General features: G+C 33.6%; 1 protein-coding gene across 8 annotated transcripts in view; it reads left to right on the top strand.

Annotated features, from left to right (window-relative positions):
* Positions 1-22,892, top strand: part of Ube3a (ubiquitin protein ligase E3A) — an 86,109-nt gene extending 63,217 nt beyond the window's left edge. For 7 of the 8 annotated variants that reach the window (XM_027404724.2, XM_035442479.1, XM_027404726.2 and 4 more), the window contains 5 exons: positions 540-704; positions 1,975-2,130; positions 2,225-2,298; positions 15,953-16,096; positions 17,333-22,892. In XM_027404724.2, the coding sequence (XP_027260525.1) occupies positions 540-704; positions 1,975-2,130; positions 2,225-2,298; positions 15,953-16,096; positions 17,333-17,453 (660 nt within the window). In that variant the 3' untranslated portion in view covers positions 17,454-22,892. Of the gene's footprint in view, positions 1-539; positions 705-1,974; positions 2,131-2,217; positions 2,299-15,952; positions 16,097-17,332 lie in introns of those variants that run through there. The other variant, XM_027404728.2, reaches the window with a different exon arrangement.
* The last annotated feature ends 213 nt before the right edge of the window (positions 22,893-23,105 follow it).

The raw sequence follows: 23,105 nt of genomic DNA, 5'->3' as shown, positions 1-23,105 counted from the left end.
ACTATATAGTGAAATTTGTAAACATTCTCTTTTCAATATAAACTTGTAAGTCTGCCTGGTAAATGAGCATTGCCTCCTTCTCCTTGATAGATACAGCTGCAAAGTTTGATACAGTATCAGTGACCTTTTTCTTTTTTTCTTTTTTTTGTCTGTTTGTTTGTTTTTTTGCTTTTTCTTCCCCCTCTGTGTAACTCTGACTCTCCCACAACTCAGTCTATAGACCAGGCTGGCCTTGAACCCATCAAGATCAGCCTGCCTCTGCCCCCCAAAGTGCAGGGACTAAAGGGAAATGCCACCACTTCCTGGCTCAGTTACAGTCTTTTATGTCTTATTAAACTACTTGGGAGATGGGGAAATAATTTTGGCTTCATTATTTATTGACAAATTGCTTCTAAAAGGAATAAAACAAGCTCTTACACACACACACACACACTCTCTCTCTCTCTCTCTCTCTCTCTCTCTCTCTCTCTCTCTCTCTCTCTGTTTAAAATGTGTTTTACAAGTTATTTGGTAGCCTCACTTCTCTTTCTGGTTGTTAGGTTTTATATCAGAGTTTAAAGGACTTATTGGAATATGAAGGGAATGTGGAAGATGATATGATGATCACTTTCCAGATATCACAGACAGATCTTTTTGGTAACCCAATGATGTATGATCTAAAGGAAAATGGTGATAAAATTCCAATTACAAATGAAAACAGGAAGGTAATAAAATTTTTCTGTCATTGTTTTGTAAATATGTAATTTCAAAGCAGTATTCTTAGAGTTTTCAAAGAATTATTTAATACAGTTTGAAGCAGTAACAAAAACATTATAAATAAATTCATATAAATAGTAAAGGTATATTTTGCTAACTATTAGATAAAAGCTGATGTAAGTGTACACATTAATTGCTAATCCCTCTTTAGAGAAAGAGTACATATACTAGGAGAAAATGAATGGGTAAATATAATAGTAAAATACCTGAAACAGGGCATTACCATATTCAACCCTTAAGGTAAACAGGGCCCAGTGATTAAGATCCTATTTAATTTGAAATCTGATTATACATATTAAAATTATTCTTTTCATTAGATTTGGTTTCTAATAACTTGAAAATATATTCATTTGGGAATAGGAAATAAGGACAGAATAAGAAAATTACAATAAATAGTATAATTTTTAAGAAATGTGTAAGTTTATATAACTATATTTTTGATATTACATATTTTTGATAAAATATGTCAAGATACAGAATACATATTTGTAATTTGATGCAGTAGCTTAGCTTACCAACAAATAGTGTTTTTGCAGAACTGGACATAGTAGGTAGTTTACAATATCTCTAGTAGAAAACATGAGATGTTCTGGTTTGCTCAAATTCAATATTCATATATTTATATTTGCATACTTGTTTAAAGGACTTTGAAATGTTGTGTTGTGTCTCTGTTTTTATATTAATTTTTACTATTATAAAATTTTATTTTAATTCCTATTTAATTCTCAGAATCATAATCTATATGTATAACTCATGTTTACTTATATATTAATATGTCAGAAGTGAGGAATTGTGAAAGTATTTTTCTTTGTCCATACAACATCTAACATATTTTTTAGAGACTTAGGTTTGTCTTATATGCATGAGTGTTTTGCCTGTATATATGTTGGTGGATTGTTTGCATATAATGCCCATGGAGGCATGAGGGTATTTAGTTTCCTGGAAGCGAAATTACAGGTGGTTGTTAGATGCCATGCTAGTGCTGGGAATTGAGGTTAGATTCTCTATAAGAGTTGATAATGCTCTTAACCACTGAACCATCTCTCCAAAATAATTTTTTTAATTTTTTTTTTTTAAAAAGTACTCTTGAAGGATTTCTCTTGGGTGGGGCTAAAAGCGGCTATGCAGCCTAATAGCTATTTGTGTTCACTTGTATAGCATGTTAATGTTTAGTATGTGAATGTATAGCAGGTGAATCTTGTTTTTAATGTTTTACAGGAATTTGTAAATCTCTATTCCGACTACATTCTCAATAAATCAGTAGAAAAACAGTTCAAGGCGTTTCGCAGAGGTTTTCATATGGTGACTAATGAATCTCCCTTAAAGTACTTATTCAGACCGGAAGAGATTGAATTGCTTATATGTGGAAGCCGGGTAAGAAAGACATCTGCAAAAACACCTCATAATTTAGTCTTTTGAATGGTGTGACATAGATGCTAAAGTGTATTTTTTTTTCTATAATTTTCAGAATCTAGATTTCCAAGCATTAGAAGAAACTACAGAATATGATGGTGGCTATACAAGAGAGTCTGTTGTGATTAGGTGAGGTGTTTAATTCTTAAGAAGGAAGATTTTACTCATCAAAGAAGTTTGTGTGTATTGTGATTCAGACCTGTATCTGTTGGTGTTGCTTCCCAAACAAGCAATCTCAAAGGCTCTCATCTGTAAAAGTAGACTTCTATTAATATTACCAACATTCATACAGTCTAATGGTTTGTTTGATTAATTAAATGGTTATCTAAGTCTCATGGTTTTGGTTTATTTCTGGTAATGTATAAAATGGTACATTCTTTAGTATTTAAGATACAAATGTCTTGAAGACATTTGGGAAGAATGATATGTACTGGTGTTTCTGAACAATTCTCAGAACAGTATTACCAGTACTGTCTTTCTCTAGTCAGATGCCCTGGTTATTGTTCGTACTTCTCTGTACCATACTAATATTCAATTCTGAAAGACAGGTTCCTGATCCCCTAATATAATTGGTAAAAATGACAGATAGGCCCTTTTGGTATCCCTTGTTTGTGTGAAGTCGCAGGCATTTAAATAGGTACCTTTTTGGAAGATCACTCAAGCTGTTAAGACTTGAGTATGTAACAAACAGAATGAATATTAACTATGTCTAGTAATGACACATTATATTGGTTAGTTTTATATTACAGTATTATCTTATTAATTTTCTAGGTTTTTAGAAGATTACTGTTGCTTTGCCCTGCAGCAGTCATAAGTGTGTTTACAATGACAACCATGATATTGCTCCTAGACACTCAGTTTCAAAGGGTTGAAATAACATGCTAGTAGGAAAGCCTTAATGGGAATATCATAACATTATCTCGGTAATAATGTTGATCCAAAATAGACCTTCTCACAGAATTAATATGAGAAAACTAGCATTACAATGCATTTCATTTTAGAACAGTAAAAGTATCCTGGACTTTTGTTCATGGATATATTATCTTAGAAACAAATCAAAGTTTTGTGTTTTTGTAACTGTACCATTCTTATGTCATGCTTACCTTGTTTGTGAATTCAGGGTTTAATGGAAAAAAAATTACATCAGTAATAAAGCTTCAAACTTAACAGTTTATAGTATCATAAATTTTGTGAAACTACAACTTTTTATTTTTGTTAGTATAAACACAGTGAAAATTTCTTTGGAATTTTTAGTTACTAGGAAGTCAAACACTAAAATAAACCTCTGATATTCTCCCACCTCCTAAAAACTTATAATACAGGAACCTTTTAATAATTATCACATGTATTCAGAATTTATAAAATCAGAATGCACAAGTAAGGTTTTATTCATGTATTTTTCATTTGGAAAAGTTCTACCTGATTCCTTTTTTTTCTACTTAAGAGATTTTTTTTTCAAGTGCTCCGTCCCCTTACTTTTTGAGATTAGTTTTTTGATTAATCAGTTAAGTTTGATTTAATGTATATCAGTGTTTTGCCTACATGCATATATGTACGAGGGTGTCAGATCCTGTTAAGACAGTTGTGAGTTGCCATGTGGGTGCTGGGAATTAAACCCAGGTCCTCTGCAAGAACAGTCAAAGCTCTTTACTGCTGAGCCATTTCTCCAGCCCCATCAATTTATCTTTTAATGGATTAATTTCTATTTCAAAGGCTTGATTCAGCCTCGTATTTGATTTCTTTCCTGCTTAATAAATATTTATTTATTAAATAAATAAAGTTACTTTAGACTTAATAATCTCCACCTTTTAGTAATTTTTGCTCTGGATGAAGATAGACTACTTTCATGAATGCTATCAGATGATGATAGCGTTACTTTTAGTTCACATTTTATTACCTGTAGTATTGATAAGTATTATATGTAGGCCTCCTCAAGTTTTGATTTACCAGAATTAGGGATGAATATTATATTGTATGCCTTTCATGATAAATGAGTCTTTCTCAATATTTTTTGTTTAACAAAATCTTATAATAGCTTATTTGCTTTCTAAACAGTCATTTCTTAAACATTACAAATATGGTGTTGGTGACAATAGTGATACTAATGTGTGAGGTAACTTTTAAGTACAGGGAAATAAGTAGAACTTCATTGGGAAATTTGAACATTGGGATAATTACACCTTTGTAACATCAAGATTCAGACTTTATTATCCAAGTTCTTGCAGTTGTTTCCAGTTGATTCCTGTCCCTATGGTCAATCACTGTTTAGATTTCTGTAACAGTGGTTTTGTTTTGGTTTGGTTTTTTATCCTTTTTTTCTTTTTTCCTTTTTTAGTGTGTTCCCGAATTTAATATAAATGGAATCATAGAGTTTGCCTCTTTGCAATCTATTTGTTAGTATACTAATTTTACAGTGTAGTTTTTATGGCAAAGTAGTTTTGTAGATGAATGTATGATTTTCCATTTTTCTATTATAGATGGCAGTTGGATTTTCTTGAGATTAGAACTAATACAAGTAATGTTATCCAGTCTTAAAGTTGAAGCATTTTCATTTATCTTATAAAATATAGGAGCTAGAGGCTTATAGTTTTGTAGTAGATACATTTTTAGCTTTAAGAAACATTGCAAGAATGTTTTTTGCTAACTGGCAGTGCCATTTCATCCTAGGAGGACCAGTAGTCATCCAGAGGTCAGTTCTGTATCTCTTTTAGTCTTTGGTCTTGTTGATCCATAGACCTCTTGGAGGAATATGAAATAAAATCGCATTGTAGTTTAAATTTGCATATCTCTGATTACTCATGATGTTGAGCTGGCTTCACTTTTATTTATTTATATATTTTTTCCCTTTGTTAATTGTCCTCCCTGTTTTTCTTGTCATTGGTTATGAACTTTTTCTTTTAAAATATATTCGTGATAACAGATCATCACTAACATGTTATACATGTGTTCTAGTTTGGAGCTTTCTTTTCCCCACTGAATTTCTTTTTTGTTGAAAATGAGGTACTAATTCTATTCATTTGTTTTTTGGTCAAAGTCACACCTTGTTGATTCCTTTTTGTTTATAAGCAAGTCTTTAAATTGGGAAGTGTGAGTGCCTTTACTTTTTTCCTTTTTCCTTCTCTATTGCTTTCACTGTCTTACTTTCATATAAATATTAAAATCTGTTTTGAATTTTACATGAATACTATAACATTCCTTTGAGATTTTGATAAAGAGATTTCTTTGATTAAGTAAATAATCTGAGAATTGTCATTTTTACCAGTTTGTATTCTGTAAACATCATGTATGACATAGACCTTTCCATTTATTTATACATTAATTTCTTCCAGCATTATCTTGTAATTTTAGTGCTAAAATATTGTATGCTTTAGTTAGGAATAAATTTGAATGTGATATTTTTCTTTTTGTAAATACTTTTCAAAATTTAAATTAAAAACAATCTTATTTACACACCCATCCCAGTTCCCTCTTCCTCCTGCCCTCCCATGTCCCCCACCAACTCCCCATCCCACCCCCCTCCATTCACTCCCTAGGGAGGGTGCATCCTCCCATGGGGGATCATCAAAGTCTGTCATGTCATTTGGGGCAGGCCCTCACCCATGTATCTAGGCTGAGAGAGTATCCCTAGGGATAAAAACTGGTTCCACTGCCAGAGGCCCCATAGACTGCCCTGGTCTCCCAACTGATACCCACATTCAGGGGGCCTGGTTTGGACCTATGCTGCTTCCCCAGTTGTCAGACTGATGTCCTTATACTCATACTTGCTCAGGTGAGCCGTTTCTGTGGGTTTTACTGGCATGGTTTTGACCCCTTTGCTCATAACTCCTCCCTCTCCACAACTGGATTCCAGTAGTTCAGCTCAGTGTTTAGCTGTGGATCTCTGCTTCTGTTTCTGCCAGCTACTGGGTGAGGGGTCTATGATGGCATTTACAGTAGTCATCAGTCTCATTTAGGGGAAGGGCATTTAAGGTAGCCTCTTCACTATTGCTTTAGTTGGGATGGTCCTTGTGGATCCCTGGACATTTCCCTAGTGCCAGATTTCTCTTTAAACCTATAATGGCTCCCTCTTTTCAGGCATCTCTTTTCTTGGTCTCTTTCTTTATTTTTCCCTTGCCTCAATCTTCCTGATCCCTTATGTTCTCCACCCCCCACCCTGTGCACTCAAGATGGCAATCTTACCAGAAGCAATCTACAGATGCAATGCAATCCCCATCAAAATCCCAGCACAATTCTTCCCAGACCTTGAAAGAATACTTTATATGGGAAAGAAAAAAGAAAAACAGGACAGCCAAAACAACCATGTACAATGAAGGCACTTCTGGAGGCATCACCATCGCCGACTTCAAGCTCTACTATAGAGCTATAGTAAATGAAAACCGCTTGGTATTGGCATAAAAACAGATACATAGACCAATGGAATCGAATTGAAGACCCTGATATTAACCCACACACCTATGACACTATGACACCTATGACAAACTAAAATTATACAATGAAAAGAAAGAAAGCATCTTTAACAAATGCTGCTGGAATAACTGGATGCTGGAATATGATGTTTTTCTTATGTGTTATTTCATTTTTTATTTCTGAAACTAAGCTTGTAATTACTTCTTAACTTGCATAAAGAGCCTTGTCAGATACTTCATACATCTTATTGACCTCTATGTTGGCTACAGTTGTTTTTATTTCCTAGTTTTTGGTCTGGTAGTGTTTTTATTTTTTAAGGGTTTGTTATTGTTGTTTTGTTTAAAATAGTTTTGGTTTTCATACAATATATTCTGATTACAGCTTCCCCCTTCCCCTTCTCTCAGGTCCTCCCATCTGGAGCCACATCTTTTCTGTCTCTTGTATGAAAGCAAACAGGCATCTAAGGAATAATAATAAAATAAATTAAGAAAAATGAAAAACAGGTTGGAATATGGCAAAACCCAGAAAAAGAGCCAAAGGAAAAAGTACAAGGAACACATATAGATATAGAGACACGTTTGCATACTCAAGAATCTTACTAAAAAAACCCAAAACATAAAGCCATAATACACAGTCAAAGGATCCTTAAGGGAGGGAGGGAGAGAGGGAAACCTCTTGACTTTCCATTATGAGATGAAGAACCTCTGTAGATGCTGTTTCGTTTTGTGTTCATCATTCTTTTGATGGATATGGGGCCCACCTATAAGAGTAGCTTGTTTCCCCATTGAGTCCCTCTTTCATTTTCAAATGGCTGTCAGTTGAAGATAGCTTCTAGGTTAGGGATGGGTGTGTATTTCACTTCTCCCTTCAGCTGTAGGACCGTATCTGCTGCATACCAGTACAGGTTCTGTGCATGCCGCCACAGTCTCTGTGAGTTCTTATTTGCAACAGCCCTGTTGTATCAAAAAGGCTTTGATTCCTTAGGTCTCAACCTTCTCTTTCCTCCTTTTCCATAGAGTTCCCTGAGCCCAGTGGGAAGGTGATTTGATGAAGATATCCCTTTTAGGTCTGATTGTTCCAAAATCTCACTCACTCCAGCTGTGGGTCTCTGTATTTGTTCTAATCTGCTTCAGGAGGAAGCTTCCCTGGTGATGGCTGAGCACAGCACAGCTCTATGTGTGTAGCAGTAAATGTTTTATGCAGTCATTTTATTGCTACATTTCCTTTAGCAGAACAGTGGTATTTGGTTTTTCCCTTGGTTCTTGAGCTATCTAGTCTCAGGTTCTTGGCCACCTGAGCAATGTTAGTTATGGGTTCCATCTCACAGAGTGGACCTTAGTTCAAATCACATATTAGTTGGTTACTCTGACAAGCTTTGTGCCACTATTGCACCATTGTATCTTGCAGGCAGATCACTCTTGTATATCAAAGGTTTTGTAGCTGATTGATGTTTACTTTTCTCATTTGGTAGTGTACAGAGTGCCCTCCAGTACCATGAATAGTAATTGATAGGAAGCTTTCTTTTTTTTTTTTTTTTCTTTTTTTTTTTTGTTTTTTTTTTGTTTTTTTTTTTTTTTTTTTTTTTGTTTTTTCGAGACAGGGTTTCTCTGTGTAGCTTTGGAACCTATCCTGGCACTCGCTCTGGAGACCAGGCTGGCCTCGAACTCACAGAGATCCACTTGCCTCTGCCTCCCAAATGCTGGGATTAAAGGCGTGTGCCACCAACGCCCGGCATTTTTTTTTTAAATCATATATTGAACATTTCAGCTGTTAGGTCAAGAGACTCATGATCATATTTAAATTTTAATAGGCAGTCATTTTGTTAGGGTAGTTCGTTCACTTTTGTAAATTGTTTCACTGACTATCTGATGTTCTTCTTAGGCTTTGTTTTCATTTGTAGTGTTTTTTGTTTCGCCTTCCTCCCTCCCTTCCTCCCTGTCTCCCTCCTTCCCTCCTTCCTTTCTTTTATCTCATTCTACTCAGGCTCTGCCTAGTCCCTTCTGATACTGCTTGCAAGGTCTTTACTCAGTTTAGCAATATATACATCTTGTCTTTAAAGGAAGAACATTTCCTAGCTATTTGAATACTAGGGAATATATACTTTATGTATCTTGTTGAGGGTTCCTTGTTGATGGTGTCCCTAGCAGTACCTCAACCCATGTGTTTATTTTAGGCTTAACTTAAGGGTGTCTAATGGTCAAAAGATAGGAGAGCACTTCAGGGATATAACTAGTCATAGCAGAAATGCTCTTTAGTGCTTAGTAACACTGTATTTGAACAAAAATAATGTCTAGCATGGTGCAACTTTTTTGTTTTATGATCCTTCAGATTTTTAATCTATTTTAGGTTTTTAAAAGATTGCAAATTTTTATGTTTACCTTTAATGTATATTTTTGAATTTAGTTTTAGTTTCTTTATAGTGGCATAATTCTTAAAATTTATTTGCAATTATACCTTAGCTTTTGTCTTTTAAAGCCTTCTTTCTGTTAAGGTTTTCTAAATTCTGCAATTCTGAACTAATTGTTCTTTCATAGACTCTTAATTCAAAATTTTAGTTTTAGTTTACAGTGTTTATTGTTTTGGTTTTCATATCTTTATAGTTTTCATCTCTTGTTGATATCTTCTAAATGGACAAAGTTCTCATGCATATACTATTTAATAAAAATGTGTGATGTTTTATTTTGATCCTTAGTTTTGCTTTTCATTTTCTTTTAAAAAAGTAACTTTATGGACTTACATTGTAAAACAAAATTATCTTTCAGTAAATTAAAATATAACTCAATCATAGAACACAATAGTTAATTATTTATAGACCTGTGTTTGAAGATAAATTTTCTTTTTTAATTTTTGTGGCTTGCTTACATGTGTCCATGCAACATGTTTGTGCAGTATCTGCTGAAGCTAGAGGAGAAAGTCCAATGCCCTGGCACTAGAATTGAAGATGGTTATAAGCCCTCATTGTACGTATTGTAAATCCAACCTGGGTCCTCTGCAACAGCACCTGGTGCTCTTAACCACTGAACAACCTCTCCAGGTCTACTTCTAGAATTTTAATTAAAAGTTGTATTTCGTTTTCCTATATCTAATTCTCTTAGATCTTGACCTTCAATTAGTTGAAAATCTTTGCTCCCACATGAAATACAAATAGTTTTCTTGTAACATGTTCATCAGGAACGCACTGTACATTTTTGAATATTATATGCTATGCCCATTTTAAAACTACAAGCTTTGTGTGGCAGTTTTTCTTAAAAGTCATTTTTGATTTGTTGTTGTCATCCAGGCTCCTTTCCCATGAAAAGAATAATATCTTCTTCAGAAAAGCAAAACAGTCAAAATTACATACATTAGTAGAAAAAATGGGTCACTCAAATCTGTAGGTTCCAGTCATGTTAGGTTAATTTCTGATGTAAACACTCAAATTCTTTCATTCAAAATTATATATATATATATATATATATATATATATATTGATATAACCATGGGAAATCCACAGTCTGTGCTTTAAGTTCTGAATGAGTAAATTTTCCACCCTTATCAAATACTTACTGCTTTCTGTACAACATAGTGATAAATTTCATCTTCATTTTTAAAAGAATGTTTATTCTTTAGTTGAAGAATTAAAGGAAGTAAGAAGTTAATATAGTGGTACCTCTGATCCTTTCTTTTTGTTTCTTTTTTGCTCCCTGACAGAAAAGGTGTATGTAGTAAGAAACTTAAGAGAAATTAAGTACCAAGGAGAAAGGAAGGAAGCCCATCTGTTGAGTGCTAAAAAAGAGAAAACTGATTTCCTCCCACCCTAGTGTCAGCTAGTTCTTACTTTCTACAATAAAAATAGAGGTACTAACTAGCTACACAACATTTATTTTTGTTTAGTTTACACACTTCCATCCTTCTTCTGGTAGATAATACTAACTTCTCCTTTCAATCTATTGGTCATATTCTACATCCCACAATAATTCTCTCTCAAATCACCTTGGAATTTCTGGCTATGGCTCTCCTGTTACTTTATATCTAAGTGGTGCACTTTCATAATAGATGTGTTTTTGTTTGTTTGTGTTTTTGTTTTTCCAGTTCCTGATTTGGTTTGCTAGTGAAGTCAGTCCTAATGCTACTTCCCTTTTTCCTTCTCATCTTTCTTTTGTGGTACTACTTTAGTTTCTTTTAGTTCAAACAGTGTCAGTAATAACTCTTGTTCTTCAATTCTTCTTTGTGCTATATTTGTTCAACTACGTTTTTCATGCTCACCTTATGAGTAAATAGAGCCTCACTTCTCTGCAAGTTTTGGATCCATTTGCCTTATGAAACTTTTCTACATCTCTTTCAAGGTCAATTGCAGTTCTTCTTGCTTGTTCTTTTCTGCATTTATTTTTCAGAGCTATTAATTCTTTTCAAAGTGGCTTTTTAGGGGTTTTAGTGTGAATAAAAACATTGCCTTTTAAATTGATTAATTCTTCATAGTCTCTGCTCAGTCCAAAGGTTTCATTTTCTTCATCTTTTCCCATTTCTTGTCTTAGTTCTCCATTTTTCTGTTTGTTTGGTTTTCTATTCTTAGCTTGTATTCCTGTTGCTCCTCTGTTACCACTTTTCTATTTTTTGCTTTAATTTTCTTAAAAATTAATTTCCAGTTGTCTTCGTATACAAAATTGTTTTAAATATCCCTGTAGAGTCAACCCATAGCATGTTTCTTCTTGCTTCAACAGATGAGTTTTTGTTTTCTTCCTCTAGTCTACTTTTAGTCTCTTCTCTTTTTCCTTCCTTCCTTCCTTCCTTCCTTCCTTCCTTCCTTCCTTCCTTCCTTCCTTTCTTTCTCTCTTTCTTTCCTTTTGCCTTTGCTTTTTTGTTTTCAAAACTTGAGTTTTCAGGACTATGTTTTTTACATAAGTGTGTGTATGGGTGTGTGTACCTTTGTTCTTTTCCTCCTCCTCTACAATTTTTCTCTTGGTCTCTTCAAAAGTACATTTCACTTTAAATATCATGTTTCTTCTTCAGCTTGCACCTTTCAACTTTCCTGTCTTTGTTGCCCCAGTTCTTCAGTTCTTTTCTTAATTCTGTCTCTAGGTCTTCAAAATGTTGTTTTCTAGATGTATGATTTGACAGGTACCACTGTTAGAAGCAGTGAATCATCTCCTTCCTCTGATGCTGGTTCAGTCCTTGTGTTCTTAATTTGCTCAGCTCTTTACTAATTCACCTTCCCCCTTTTTTTTTTTTTAATAGGATAACATCCTGTTCATTTCTGCATGTTCATTCCTCCTCATTTTCTTTAAGTCTTTCTGTTTTTATTTCTCCATTTCAGCAAATTTACCTTTAAACCTCCCTGTCACCTTTATGGTGATACCTTTTTGACTTTGATTCTCTTGTTATGAGCAGAAAATATTTCTTTTGTGAAATATTCATATTTGCTCTTTGTGGTTTGGACTTACAAAGCTTAGGATGTTTTTATACCCATCCAGTTCACAATTCATCACTAAAGGGAGTCGGGGAAGGAACCATAGCAGCATTACTTACTGATTCACTGCCCTTAAACTCCTCCTCATTTTCTTTTCTTCCTTAATTGCAATAGAGTAAGATAAAAAAACAAAACAAAACAAAACAAAAAAACATTAATGTGGGTCTCTAATTTTTCTATCTAAATTAGTTCTGTTGACAGAGATTGCAGAGCAAAAGCAAATAGCTATAATTGATAGTCCTTTGCCTTGTATGTGTATTTTTTTCTGTCTTTACTTTACTTGATCTATTATTTCACCCAAGATTAAAAAATGTTGATTTAAGGAAAAAATTTATTTTTATCTGATCATTCTACATATGTCATTCTCCTACTTTCCTATCTTTTTTTTTTAATCGCCAAGTACTGTTTTATTGCCTTAAGAAACATGTCCGTTGAAAAGGCAAAGTCAAATGTGTTTCAGTTTGAGAGGATGAAGAAATAATGTAATTATTTTTTTTCCGAATATTATGAACTCATGGGTATTTTAAAATATAGTATATGTACTTTAGGACTGTGAATGATAGTCATGTTGCATGGCCTCCATTAAACTTTGAAATCTGGTTTATCTTGAACATTACTATCCTCTACCCTGGAATAAAACATTGTTATAAGAAATTATTAGAGAATCACATTTAGGAATATGATTTACTATTGAATGTTATTGATGGCAGGACTTGTCAAGGTCAAACCTAGAATCTTTTAAGTATATTTCAAAAGTAATTCCTTATTAATGTAGAGGTTACTTCTGGAACAAGTTTCCTTGCCTGCTGCTGTCACATAGTATTGGTGCGATGCAATGTAGGTTTTTAATCTCCTCAAACACTGTTAACTAATTGTATTTTTAATATTACTGTTCTGTTATTGATCTTTTTCCTTTTTGTTTGTTTTGACAAGATCTTGCTTTGAAGCTCAGGCTGGCCTAGAATTTGCCATCATTTTGCCCCCACCCCATAAATTCTGAATTATAGAAATAGCTTTTGTATTTTCTTTCCTCTTGCATTTTCTTACACATTAGAGGCATTGGTCTTTACAATAGATACATTTACAGTATTTCCTCTACATTGCCATTTATCTTTATTTATTAGGGTTTTACCAAGGTATTTAATAGTTTTCCCATTATTCTACCTTGGTATGCGTTTCTTTAGTTTTGATTATTTTATCTCCTCTCTTTCCCTACTTCCCCCTCCTCACCTGCCCCCATCTTGATTTTTTGTTTCTAGACTATTGTCAGCTATAAATGGTGGATGGTTGTTAAATAGAAATGATTTCTTTTTCCTCCTTTGCCCACTTCATTCATCAATTATCAATTATTTCCAGAGTTCCTGTGCATAGTGCTTCAGAATTTTCAAGTATTTTTATTTCTGTTTGAATTTATTCATTTCTTTATTTCTAATCCATGGCATTCTTTGTGGCTGAACTTTTCATGTTAGACTTTCTATTGTTTATGATTTAGTCTTTTTTATGTACTTTCCTATTCGAGAAAGCTTTGTTTCTTCTTTGCAGAACTCTTCATATTTCTAATTGGACCTAAAATTACATTTTTTTCTCATTTCTCATTTACTTTCTATTTTTGTTTTTTCTGGACCTGCTGTTAATAAATGTCTTGGGGCAGCAAAGCATAATACATAGTACAGTTACTTTAAGAGGTTTTGCTGTTGAAAGGTATTCCTTTTACCAATGTACAATGTTCCATTAATGTTTGGTTCTGCTTTTTGTGATTTAGTGCCTTCTAGGTTTTCAACTACATCTTCTTTTAGTTAGAGCCCCTTTTAGCAGGCATATCTATCTATCCCTTTTAAAAAACTTCACTACCCTTTTTTTTCACAGCCTCCTATGCCTGTCTCCCCCTTCAACCCCCCCCCCCTTTTGTCCTTTTATGGTCCTTAACTCTGTTTATGTTGTGGGTTTTTTTTTTGTTTGTTTGTTTTTTTTTTTTTTTTGTCTTTTGGGATTTATTACTTGATGTCCTATTTTCATTGTACTTTTTTCTTTTTTATTTGATCTAAATAGATTGTGGAGATGTGAATAGGATATGATCTATTTGATACCTTCTCCTAAGCTTTCTAAATACGCTTTTTTTCTTTTGTTAAAGATTTTATTGTAGGGTACTACAGGAAAAGGAAATCCTTTTCAGCATTGTTTTCATTGAGTAGAATTTCTGGACCTCTGAGGGTTTTTTTGTTTTTGTTTTTGTTTTTGTTTTTGTTTTTTCCCGAGACAGGATTTCTCTGTGGCTTTGGAGGCTGTCCTGGAACTAGCTGTTGTAGACCAGGCTGGTCTCGAACTCACAGAGATCCACCTGCCTCTGCCTCCCGAGTGCTGGGATTAAAGGTGTGCGCCATCAAGCAACTGCAAAAATGGCTTTTAAATAGCATAGCCAGATCTGATCACTGTCACACTGATTTATCTGCTTTCTCCATGACCTGCAGTGATTGCTGTAGGCATGCCTACTTAGATGACTGATTAGGTCAAGTATCAGAGCTGTCCTACAGAGGGAAAAGTCTTTTATTTTAACCACCCACCTTGCATTATAGCTTTCAAATTTTAAAATAATTCATTCTTTGAAAATTTCATATATGTATGCAGTGTATTTTGATCAGTTTACCCCTTATACCTTTTTGAAACTCTTATCAGATTCACCTTACTCCCCATACCCCCTCCCTAACTTAGGCCCTATTTTTAAAAAGTAGGCCCTGAGTCCAGACCTAGAATGACTCAAATATGCATGCATGTGAACCCATTCATTGGAGCCTGGTCAGCCTATCCAGGGACACATCTCCAAAGAAGACCTGATTTTCCCTTCTCCAACTTAGCTGTGTAGATTTTGTGTCCTGGCAGAGGTCTTGGGGTTACAGTCTACTTTTCTCCTGCAAAATCACAAAAATGAAGTCTACAAATGGTAGTCTGAGCTTTTCCTTCTGACTGGGGGATTCTTGCATGAATTCCTTGTCCAGCTTCCTATTGGTTGTGTGTACAGTTATCATTTTCTCTGGTTTCATATTAGTTTTATAAGAACCAAGTCAAGAGATTGGAGAAAGTTAAGAAATCTGATAAAGCTTTCAGATATTGAAATTTTGGAAGTAATGTGATTATTATCAGAATAATGGTTTGCAGCAATAGAAATGCCAACATTTGGATAATAAGAATATAGTATACCAGAATGTCAAAGAATAAAATCTCATTTAAAGACTTGGAAAGCAGAATGTCTCTTGTGAGATTAAAATTTTTTTGTTACATTTAATTGTGTGTATGTTTGTGTGTGCATTGGTGTACATGTCATGGAACTAGTGGAGATGACAGAATATATATTATTAAGGAGTTGACAAATTTCATGGCAAGTGCTGTTACCCAATGAGTAATCTATCTAGTCCTCTTCTAAGATTATTGTGGAAAGAAATTTAAAACATAAAATACACTCTGTTGCCAATTAAAAATACTTTTGAATTTCTTCTAAAATCTTAATTTTCTTAGCAGTTAGTGCTGTATCCATTTTATAGATAGGTAATTAATTGAAGAAAACCAAAATTGCTCAGTATGGAGCTTCTGTGTTGTTTTTTGAAATTAGTGTAACATAAAGATTATTACATTGTTAAATTTAATTCATAGGTTTTAGTCAGCCAGATATTATAAATTGTAAATACTGCATGTGGGATACATATCAATATAACTTTTTCTCTCAGAAAAACTACATGAAAAGTACATTTGTATTTCTGTTATTAAGTGAGGTTTTTTTTTAACTTCTATCAATTCATGTTTTTCTTATAATTTAAATCTGTTACCATCTTGCTAATACTAACTGTAACTAACTGTCCTTAATGATGTTGTAAGTACCATGAACTTGTGTTTGTAATAATGTCAAATTAAAACCAGTATTGTATCTTTTCTTATTAGGGAGTTCTGGGAAACTGTTCATTCGTTTACAGATGAACAGAAAAGACTCTTCTTGCAGTTTACAACTGGCACAGACAGAGCACCTGTTGGAGGACTGGGAAAATTGAAGATGATTATAGCCAAAAATGGCCCAGACTCAGAAAGGTAAATATTGAAGTGCAACTCCATCTCCACTGTAAACCTTTAAACTTCATGCTGCACACATGTGATCAGAGACATTTAGCCTCTGTGCTCACTTATGATATTATATAGAAATATCCAAGTCAACAAAACATTAGTGAAAGGGATATTTTACCTTTATTATTCAATTGTAAAATTGACATACTTAAAAAGTAATTGGGAGGTACATGAGTACAGTTTGTCAAATTGGTATGATTTATCATCCCAATAAAGTTTATTAAGAAAGCTGTTTTATAGAATAGTGTATTTAGAATGCTTACACTGAAATTTTCAGGATTATCTGTTTTTTAAAGTTTATTCTAGAATCCTGAGTTACATAATTTTGACATATGATTGTATCCTTTCCCCATTAAATACTTTTCTCTTTTATAGTGGGGCTGGATGACATATCCATAGAAGTATGTTGACTTTGGTATACATCTACAGATATATTTTCATTACTGTCTAGTCTATATTAGTTGATAATACATTATGGATCTAATTTTAATTAATTTATATTTGCCATTCAATCATTTTCACTGTCATTTTGCCAATTGTGTTTCAAGATTTATTTGTTTATTATGTATATAGTATCCTGCCTGCATGGATGTATGAAAGTCAGAAGAGGGCACCAGCTCTCATTACAGATTGTGGTGAGCCACCATGTGGTTGCTGGGAATTGAACTCAGGACCTGTGGAAGAGCAGCGTATGCTCTTGAACTCTGAGCCATCTGTCCAGCCCCACCAATTGTATTTCTATTCAGTCTTGGGAAAAAAAAAAGAAGAAGAAAGAAAGGGAAAGGGAAAAAAAAAGAAAAGGAGCAGACTCTGAAATCTTTAATGATAGTTTTGAATAGTTTTTGTACTTTAAGTTGTTTAGTGACTTCAGCTTTTAAGTGGGTTTAGTAATCTTGGTATGTTTGTTGTGTGAAGATGTAAATGAACTACAAAGGTAAGTATCTAAAGCAATAGCTAACATAGAGTAGAAACTCAGTAAATGCAAAATATTACTGTCATCACTATCACCTTCATCATGTTAGCATTATTTTATAGGCTAAAGACCAACTGATCTTTGTAGCTAAACAGCACACTGTTTATGATTTATCTAATCTGTAGTTTCTCATTATAAACCATTTTAACTAGATAAGCATCTAATAGGAGTATTTCACACTGAGCATATTTCTTACAACTTATGATTTTCCTGTTTTTCTCTCTATTTAGGTTACCTACATCTCATACTTGCTTTAATGTCCTTTTACTACCGGAATATTCAAGCAAAGAAAAACTTAAAGAGAGATTGTTGAAGGCCATCACATACGCCAAAGGATTTGGCATGCTGTAAAGAAGCAAAAACAAAAAGAAAAAGAAAAAAAAAAGAAAAACATTTAAAAAAACATAATAAATATAGTAAGAGGGATAATTTGGTGGTGATAGTGTCCCAGTACAAAAAGGCTGTAAGATAGTGAACCACAGTAGTCATCTATGTCTGTGCCTCCCTTCTTCATTGGGGACATTGTGGGCTGAACAGCAGATTTCAGCTACATATATGAACAAATCCTTTATTATTATTATAATTATTTTTTTGCGTGAAAGTGTTACATATTCTTTCACTTGTATGTACAGAGAGGTTTTTCTGAATATTTATTTTAAGGGTTAAATCACTTTTGCTTGTGTTTATTACTGCTTGAGGTTGAGCCTTTTTGAGTATTTAAAATATATATACCAACAAAACTACTCTCGCAAGGAAAACATTGCCACCATTTGTAGACCATGTAATCTTCAAGTATGTGCTTTTTTCTTGCTTTTTTTTTTCTTTTCTTTTTTTTTTCTTTTTTTGTCCCTGAATCTAGCTCAAATCAGGACCTTTTTTCTTTTTTTCCTTTTTTTCCCTATCAGTTTGCTTTTGAAACTTGAAGTCTTAGAAACAGTATGGTGCAAGTACTGCTGTTCTAGCCCCCAAAGAGTTTTCTGTACAAAATTTTGAGAATCAATAAAGATGGAAGGGAGAACTTGGAATGTTTGAACCACAGCCCTCAGAACTTTAGTAACAGCACAGCAAATTAAAACAACTCATGCCACAGTATGTTGTCTTCATGTGTCTTGCAATGAACTGTTTCAGTAGCCAATCCTCTTAGTATATGAAAGGACAGGGATTTTTTGTTGTTGTTGTTTTTGTTTTTGTTGTTTTAAGTTTACTGGGGAAAGTGCATTTGGCCAAATGATAGGTTAGTCAAGCCTATTGCAACAAAATTACAAAGTTTGTTGTATAAACAAGCATGTAAAAGTGCTCTTAAAATGAATCTTTATTATTACCTAGATTTTAAATAGACAATCCAAAGTCTCCCCTTCTGTTGCCATCATCTTATTTAATCAGCTATTTTTCAAGGCACTCGATCAGTGTTGCAGCATAACAGAAAGGATGGCTACTGTGCCTTGTGTTACTTAGTCACACAGTAAGCAGGCCTGCAAATGAATGGAACTATTACTCCTGAGAATTACATTGTATATCCCCCAAATTAAATTTTACATCAAAAAGTGTTAAATATTCATGTGCTGTAGAAAAGTACAAGTAGGCTTAAATTACTGGATATTTAATGTAGTTTCCCATTCCTAGTCTTCTATGTCTGTGATGTTAATTTCTTTTGTTGCATAAGAAAATAAAAGAATTATGTATTTTTAACTAAGGAGAGACATACTGGTATATCATTTTACTACAAGCTACAGCTAATTTGTTGAGCTTGTGATTTGATTCTTTTAACAATTAGTGCAAATCAACCTTATATTTTAAAATTGGCAGGGGAAAATGTAGCTTTCAAATCATTGGAAATGCTTTTTTCAAATCATTTTTCATTCTTGTAGTAATCAAAACAGAACTATTATTTACTGTAATGCTAAATAAAGCAGTGGCTTAAAAAAAGAAAACTATACCTTAATGGGAGAAAAAGAACACAGTGCTTTCTATACTGTGATAAGGTAATGTGGTTTTTTTTTTTTTTTTTTTTTCCCCCTGGGATAGCCTTTAGAACACTGTTGTGGTATGTATGCTACCTTGATTATAGGACCCATAAATGTGACTATAGTCATCTTAAAGGGCCTCTTCATCCACTGAGCTTCTTATGTATTTTGAAAGTGATAAGAAGACAAATTAAGTGGATATACTTTATACAATAAATTTGTGAAGAAATTTGTGTTCTTCAGTTCTCAAGTTTTATTGTTGCTACAGTATTGAAGTAGCTGTGATACTATATCTGTGTGAAAGTTTAAGTGATAATATAGATTATCAGACAGAAGTAACATCAATATATTTAATAGAAAGTGGAAAAATACCCTAAAAAGTTTTAAGAAGAAAAAAATAAACTCTTATTTGCTTCATAATCAGTTTTTCTCAGCATGTTACCACGTTATTATGGCTGCCTTTCCATTATTGCTTTCTTAGAATGTCAAGGAACAGTATCTTATGAGTAAAAGTATACCTTTTAGTGTTGTAGAACATTTCAAACTTAAAGCTTAAAAAAAGCACAGCCTGCAGCAAAAATTTTCTGGAGACTTGGCAGCTGCAGCAAATGAATTGAGTGTCTGATTGTATATATTGTGGTCTATAGTTAATTGTGTGATCAAATCCAGTTACAATTACCTTAGCTTTATTTGGAGATACATCCCTGTATAGGAAGATATATTATCAAAAGAAACCTATAAATGAGGCTTCAGAGAACTTGTTCATATTAACATGTGGCACATGCTTATAATTGGGCAGCATCACTCCCTATTTCTGTGAGGTGGCTGTACTGAAACTTAAACTGATGTAAGGAGTTTTTTTCTCAAGAATCCACATAACCTCCTGGAGAGAGAAGTGTTTTTCTGAGGCTACATTTTGTGATGTTCTTCCCTTTAGTTGCTTAAGACTATCTTTATCCTTTCTACCCTTCCCAGGGCCACCAGAGTAAAATATGATAATAATAGCAACTTTCACTTGCTGCTTCTCTCATCTTTTCTCCTCTTATTCTATCAAACCATAGATCTTTCTGTCTCTCTCTCGTGTGTGTGTGTGTGTGTGTGTGTGTGTGTGTGTGTGTGTGTGTGTGTGTGTGTGTGTGTGTGTGTGTGTGTGTGTGTATCATATTAGCCAACTGGAAAAGGAAGTCAGAGAGTTGGAAAAGACTAGATCTTTGAAAGGAAGACTTTTTCTTTCTTCCTTCCTTTCTTTTTTTTTTTTTTTTTTTTTTTTTGTGACTCTCTACATTCTACCTTCTTTATACCACAAACACACTTTCCTTTATCCCGGTAAAGATGGCAGCTGGCACACCTTGGATCATTCTGCTATTACTAGTCCCTCATTTTCACAGAGGAATCCTCTAGATGCTGTTCTCTGTAAATGTATGTGAGTCATATTTAACATTTCTTATACTTTGTAAGTCAAAGATTCCTGTAAATTCTGAAGGAAACTTTCAGTGACTGTCAAGTACCTGTGCATGTAGTCCTTCATTTGCACAAAACAGGTCAGTCACTGTAACTTGAGAGTTTATACACCTTACTTAAAGTCATATAGCCAGGAAAAAGGATGACTAGTGCTATGGTGGGCCTACATGACCACCTAATAATTGTCATATTCTCTTTGCCAAAAAAAAAAAAAAAAAAAAAAATTCAACCATCAAATTAAGATTCTTAGGCTGACATGCATGGTACCTAGGATCATTATCCTAATTATTTTTCATTCCCCAGAAATACATAGAAAATGATGTGGAAGGTGTATGGAAAATAGTAGAGTGGTTGAGATTGCATCTTTCACTCAAAGGACTTCAGAGTTTAGTTTGGGCCTGCCATTGCCTTGACTTAGATCATACCCAATCCTACCTTATCTCTAGTTGTGTGGTTTTAATGAAATACAGATGTTAGATAACATCTTGGAAGACACCCTGAGGGGAATTCTCCCAGAATTTGCTTGTTAACTAAAAGAAAAACATCAAGAGATTGGAAATGCCTGTAATAAAGATCTATTTTGGAAGAGTTGACCTTATCTCATCCACTTTTAAATAGGAGAGATGTGCTTTCCCTCATATTTGTTTGAGATACAATTCACATAATATAAAATTCATCCCTTTAAAAAGTGTAAAATTTGTGGTTATAGTATATTCACAGAGTTGTGAAGTTGTCATTATATATAATTCCAGAGCATTTTCATCACTGTAAAAAGTTTTCTGTACTCATTAGGTGTGACTGCCTGTTCTTAACCCCCAGCCCCTGGCAACTACTCATCTACATATGCCTATGAATTTGCCTATTTTGGACATTTCATGTTAATGGAGTCATATAATATGTGGCCTTTTGTGTCTGTTCCCCACCCCCCATCCCCAAAGTAATGAGTTCAAAGTACATCTTTGTTGTAGCATGTATCGGTACTGTTTCTTTCGTGACTGAATATTGTCATTGTATTGATATAATGTATTTTTTTGCTTGTCTGTTTGGTTGTGGATACTTGTGTTGTTTCTGCTTTTTGCATATTATGAATACTACAACTATGAACACTTTGTGTACAAGTTAAATTTTAATTTCTCTTGCGTCTTGTAAGCATCTTACGGTTTTAGTTCTTAAATTTAGGTCCTTGATCCATTTTTGCATGTGGTGCATTGTAGGGATCCAGTTTCATTCTTTAATATGTGACTATCTAGTAGAACAAATAACTAATTGTTACATAGACTGATAATCATTTCTTTATGAGTGGGATTGGCATCCTTGTGAAAAACAAAACAAATCCTCACCCCACCCCATATAAGTGACTGTAAAAATGTACTCCTCAACTTTTATCCATTGTCCTGTTCTTAAGCCAGTACCACATTGTCTTACTTGTAGCTATGTAGTAAGTTTTGAATTTAGGATGTTTGAGTCCACCAACTTTGTTCTACTTCAAGATCATTTTACCTATTCTGGGTCCCTTGCATTACACATGGATTTTAGGATCAATTTGATTTGTTAATTTCTTTGTAACAAGCACCTGTGATTTTGATAGTTTTTGTGTTGATTCGATACATCAGATTAAAGTATGTTGGTATTTTAACAGTATTAAATTTTCTAATCCATAAACATGGAGTGTCTTTCCATTTATTTAGGTCTGTAATTTCTTTCAATGCTGTTTTATAGATTTTAGTGTATACATCTTGATTTTTGGGGGGTGGGTTAAATGTTTTTCAAAGGTATTCTTCTTGATGCTATTCCAAACAATTGTTTTCTTTTTTGTATTATTCATTGCTAGCATCTAGAAAGAATTTAATTTTGTGTATTGACCTTATATACTATAGCTATTCTGAGCTTATTTTGTTTTTGTTTTTTTTTTTTTATCCAAGATTGTGTTTCTGTTAATAGAAATACTTTTTCTTCCTTTCCAATCTGGTTTCTTTTTATTTGATTTTCCTGCTTAAGTGCCCTGGCTAGCATGTCCAGTATAATATTAAATAGAAGTGGCAAGAGTGGACATCTTTTTCTTGTTCCGTGATTTTAGGGGCAAAGTATTAGGTCTTTCACCATTAAGTATGATGTTAGCTGTGGGTTTTTGATAGATGCTGCAAGTTGAGGAAATTCCATCTATTCCTACTTTATTGAGTGTTTTTTTTTTTTAATCAAAAAAGTATTGAATTTTGTCAAATGCTTCTGTATCAAGGTTGTCATGTAGTTTTGTCCTTTATTGATATGTTGTATTACATTGATGGATTTTGTATATTGAACAAACCTTGCATTCCTGGAATAACCCCACTTGTCTATGCTACATAAACCATTTTCTATGCTGCTGGATTTGGTTTGCTAGTATTTTGTTTAGCATATTTGCATCTATATTCATAAAAATATTGGTCTGTAGGTTTTTTCTTATCTTTGTCTGGTTTTGCCATCGGGTAATACTGGTCTCAAAATATGCAAGGAGATTTCAAAGTGTTCTTAAACACAGTGATCTGTGTTTGAAATAATATACTTTGGGACTTTATCTGTGATCTTTAGATACTGGGTG

Source organism: Cricetulus griseus, chromosome 3 (assembly GCF_003668045.3).
Source record: "Cricetulus griseus strain 17A/GY chromosome 3, alternate assembly CriGri-PICRH-1.0, whole genome shotgun sequence".
Taxonomy (NCBI): domain Eukaryota; kingdom Metazoa; phylum Chordata; class Mammalia; order Rodentia; family Cricetidae; genus Cricetulus; species Cricetulus griseus.
Note: the sequence above shows the minus strand (reverse complement) of the source record. Positions and strands in the feature narration are given on the sequence as shown.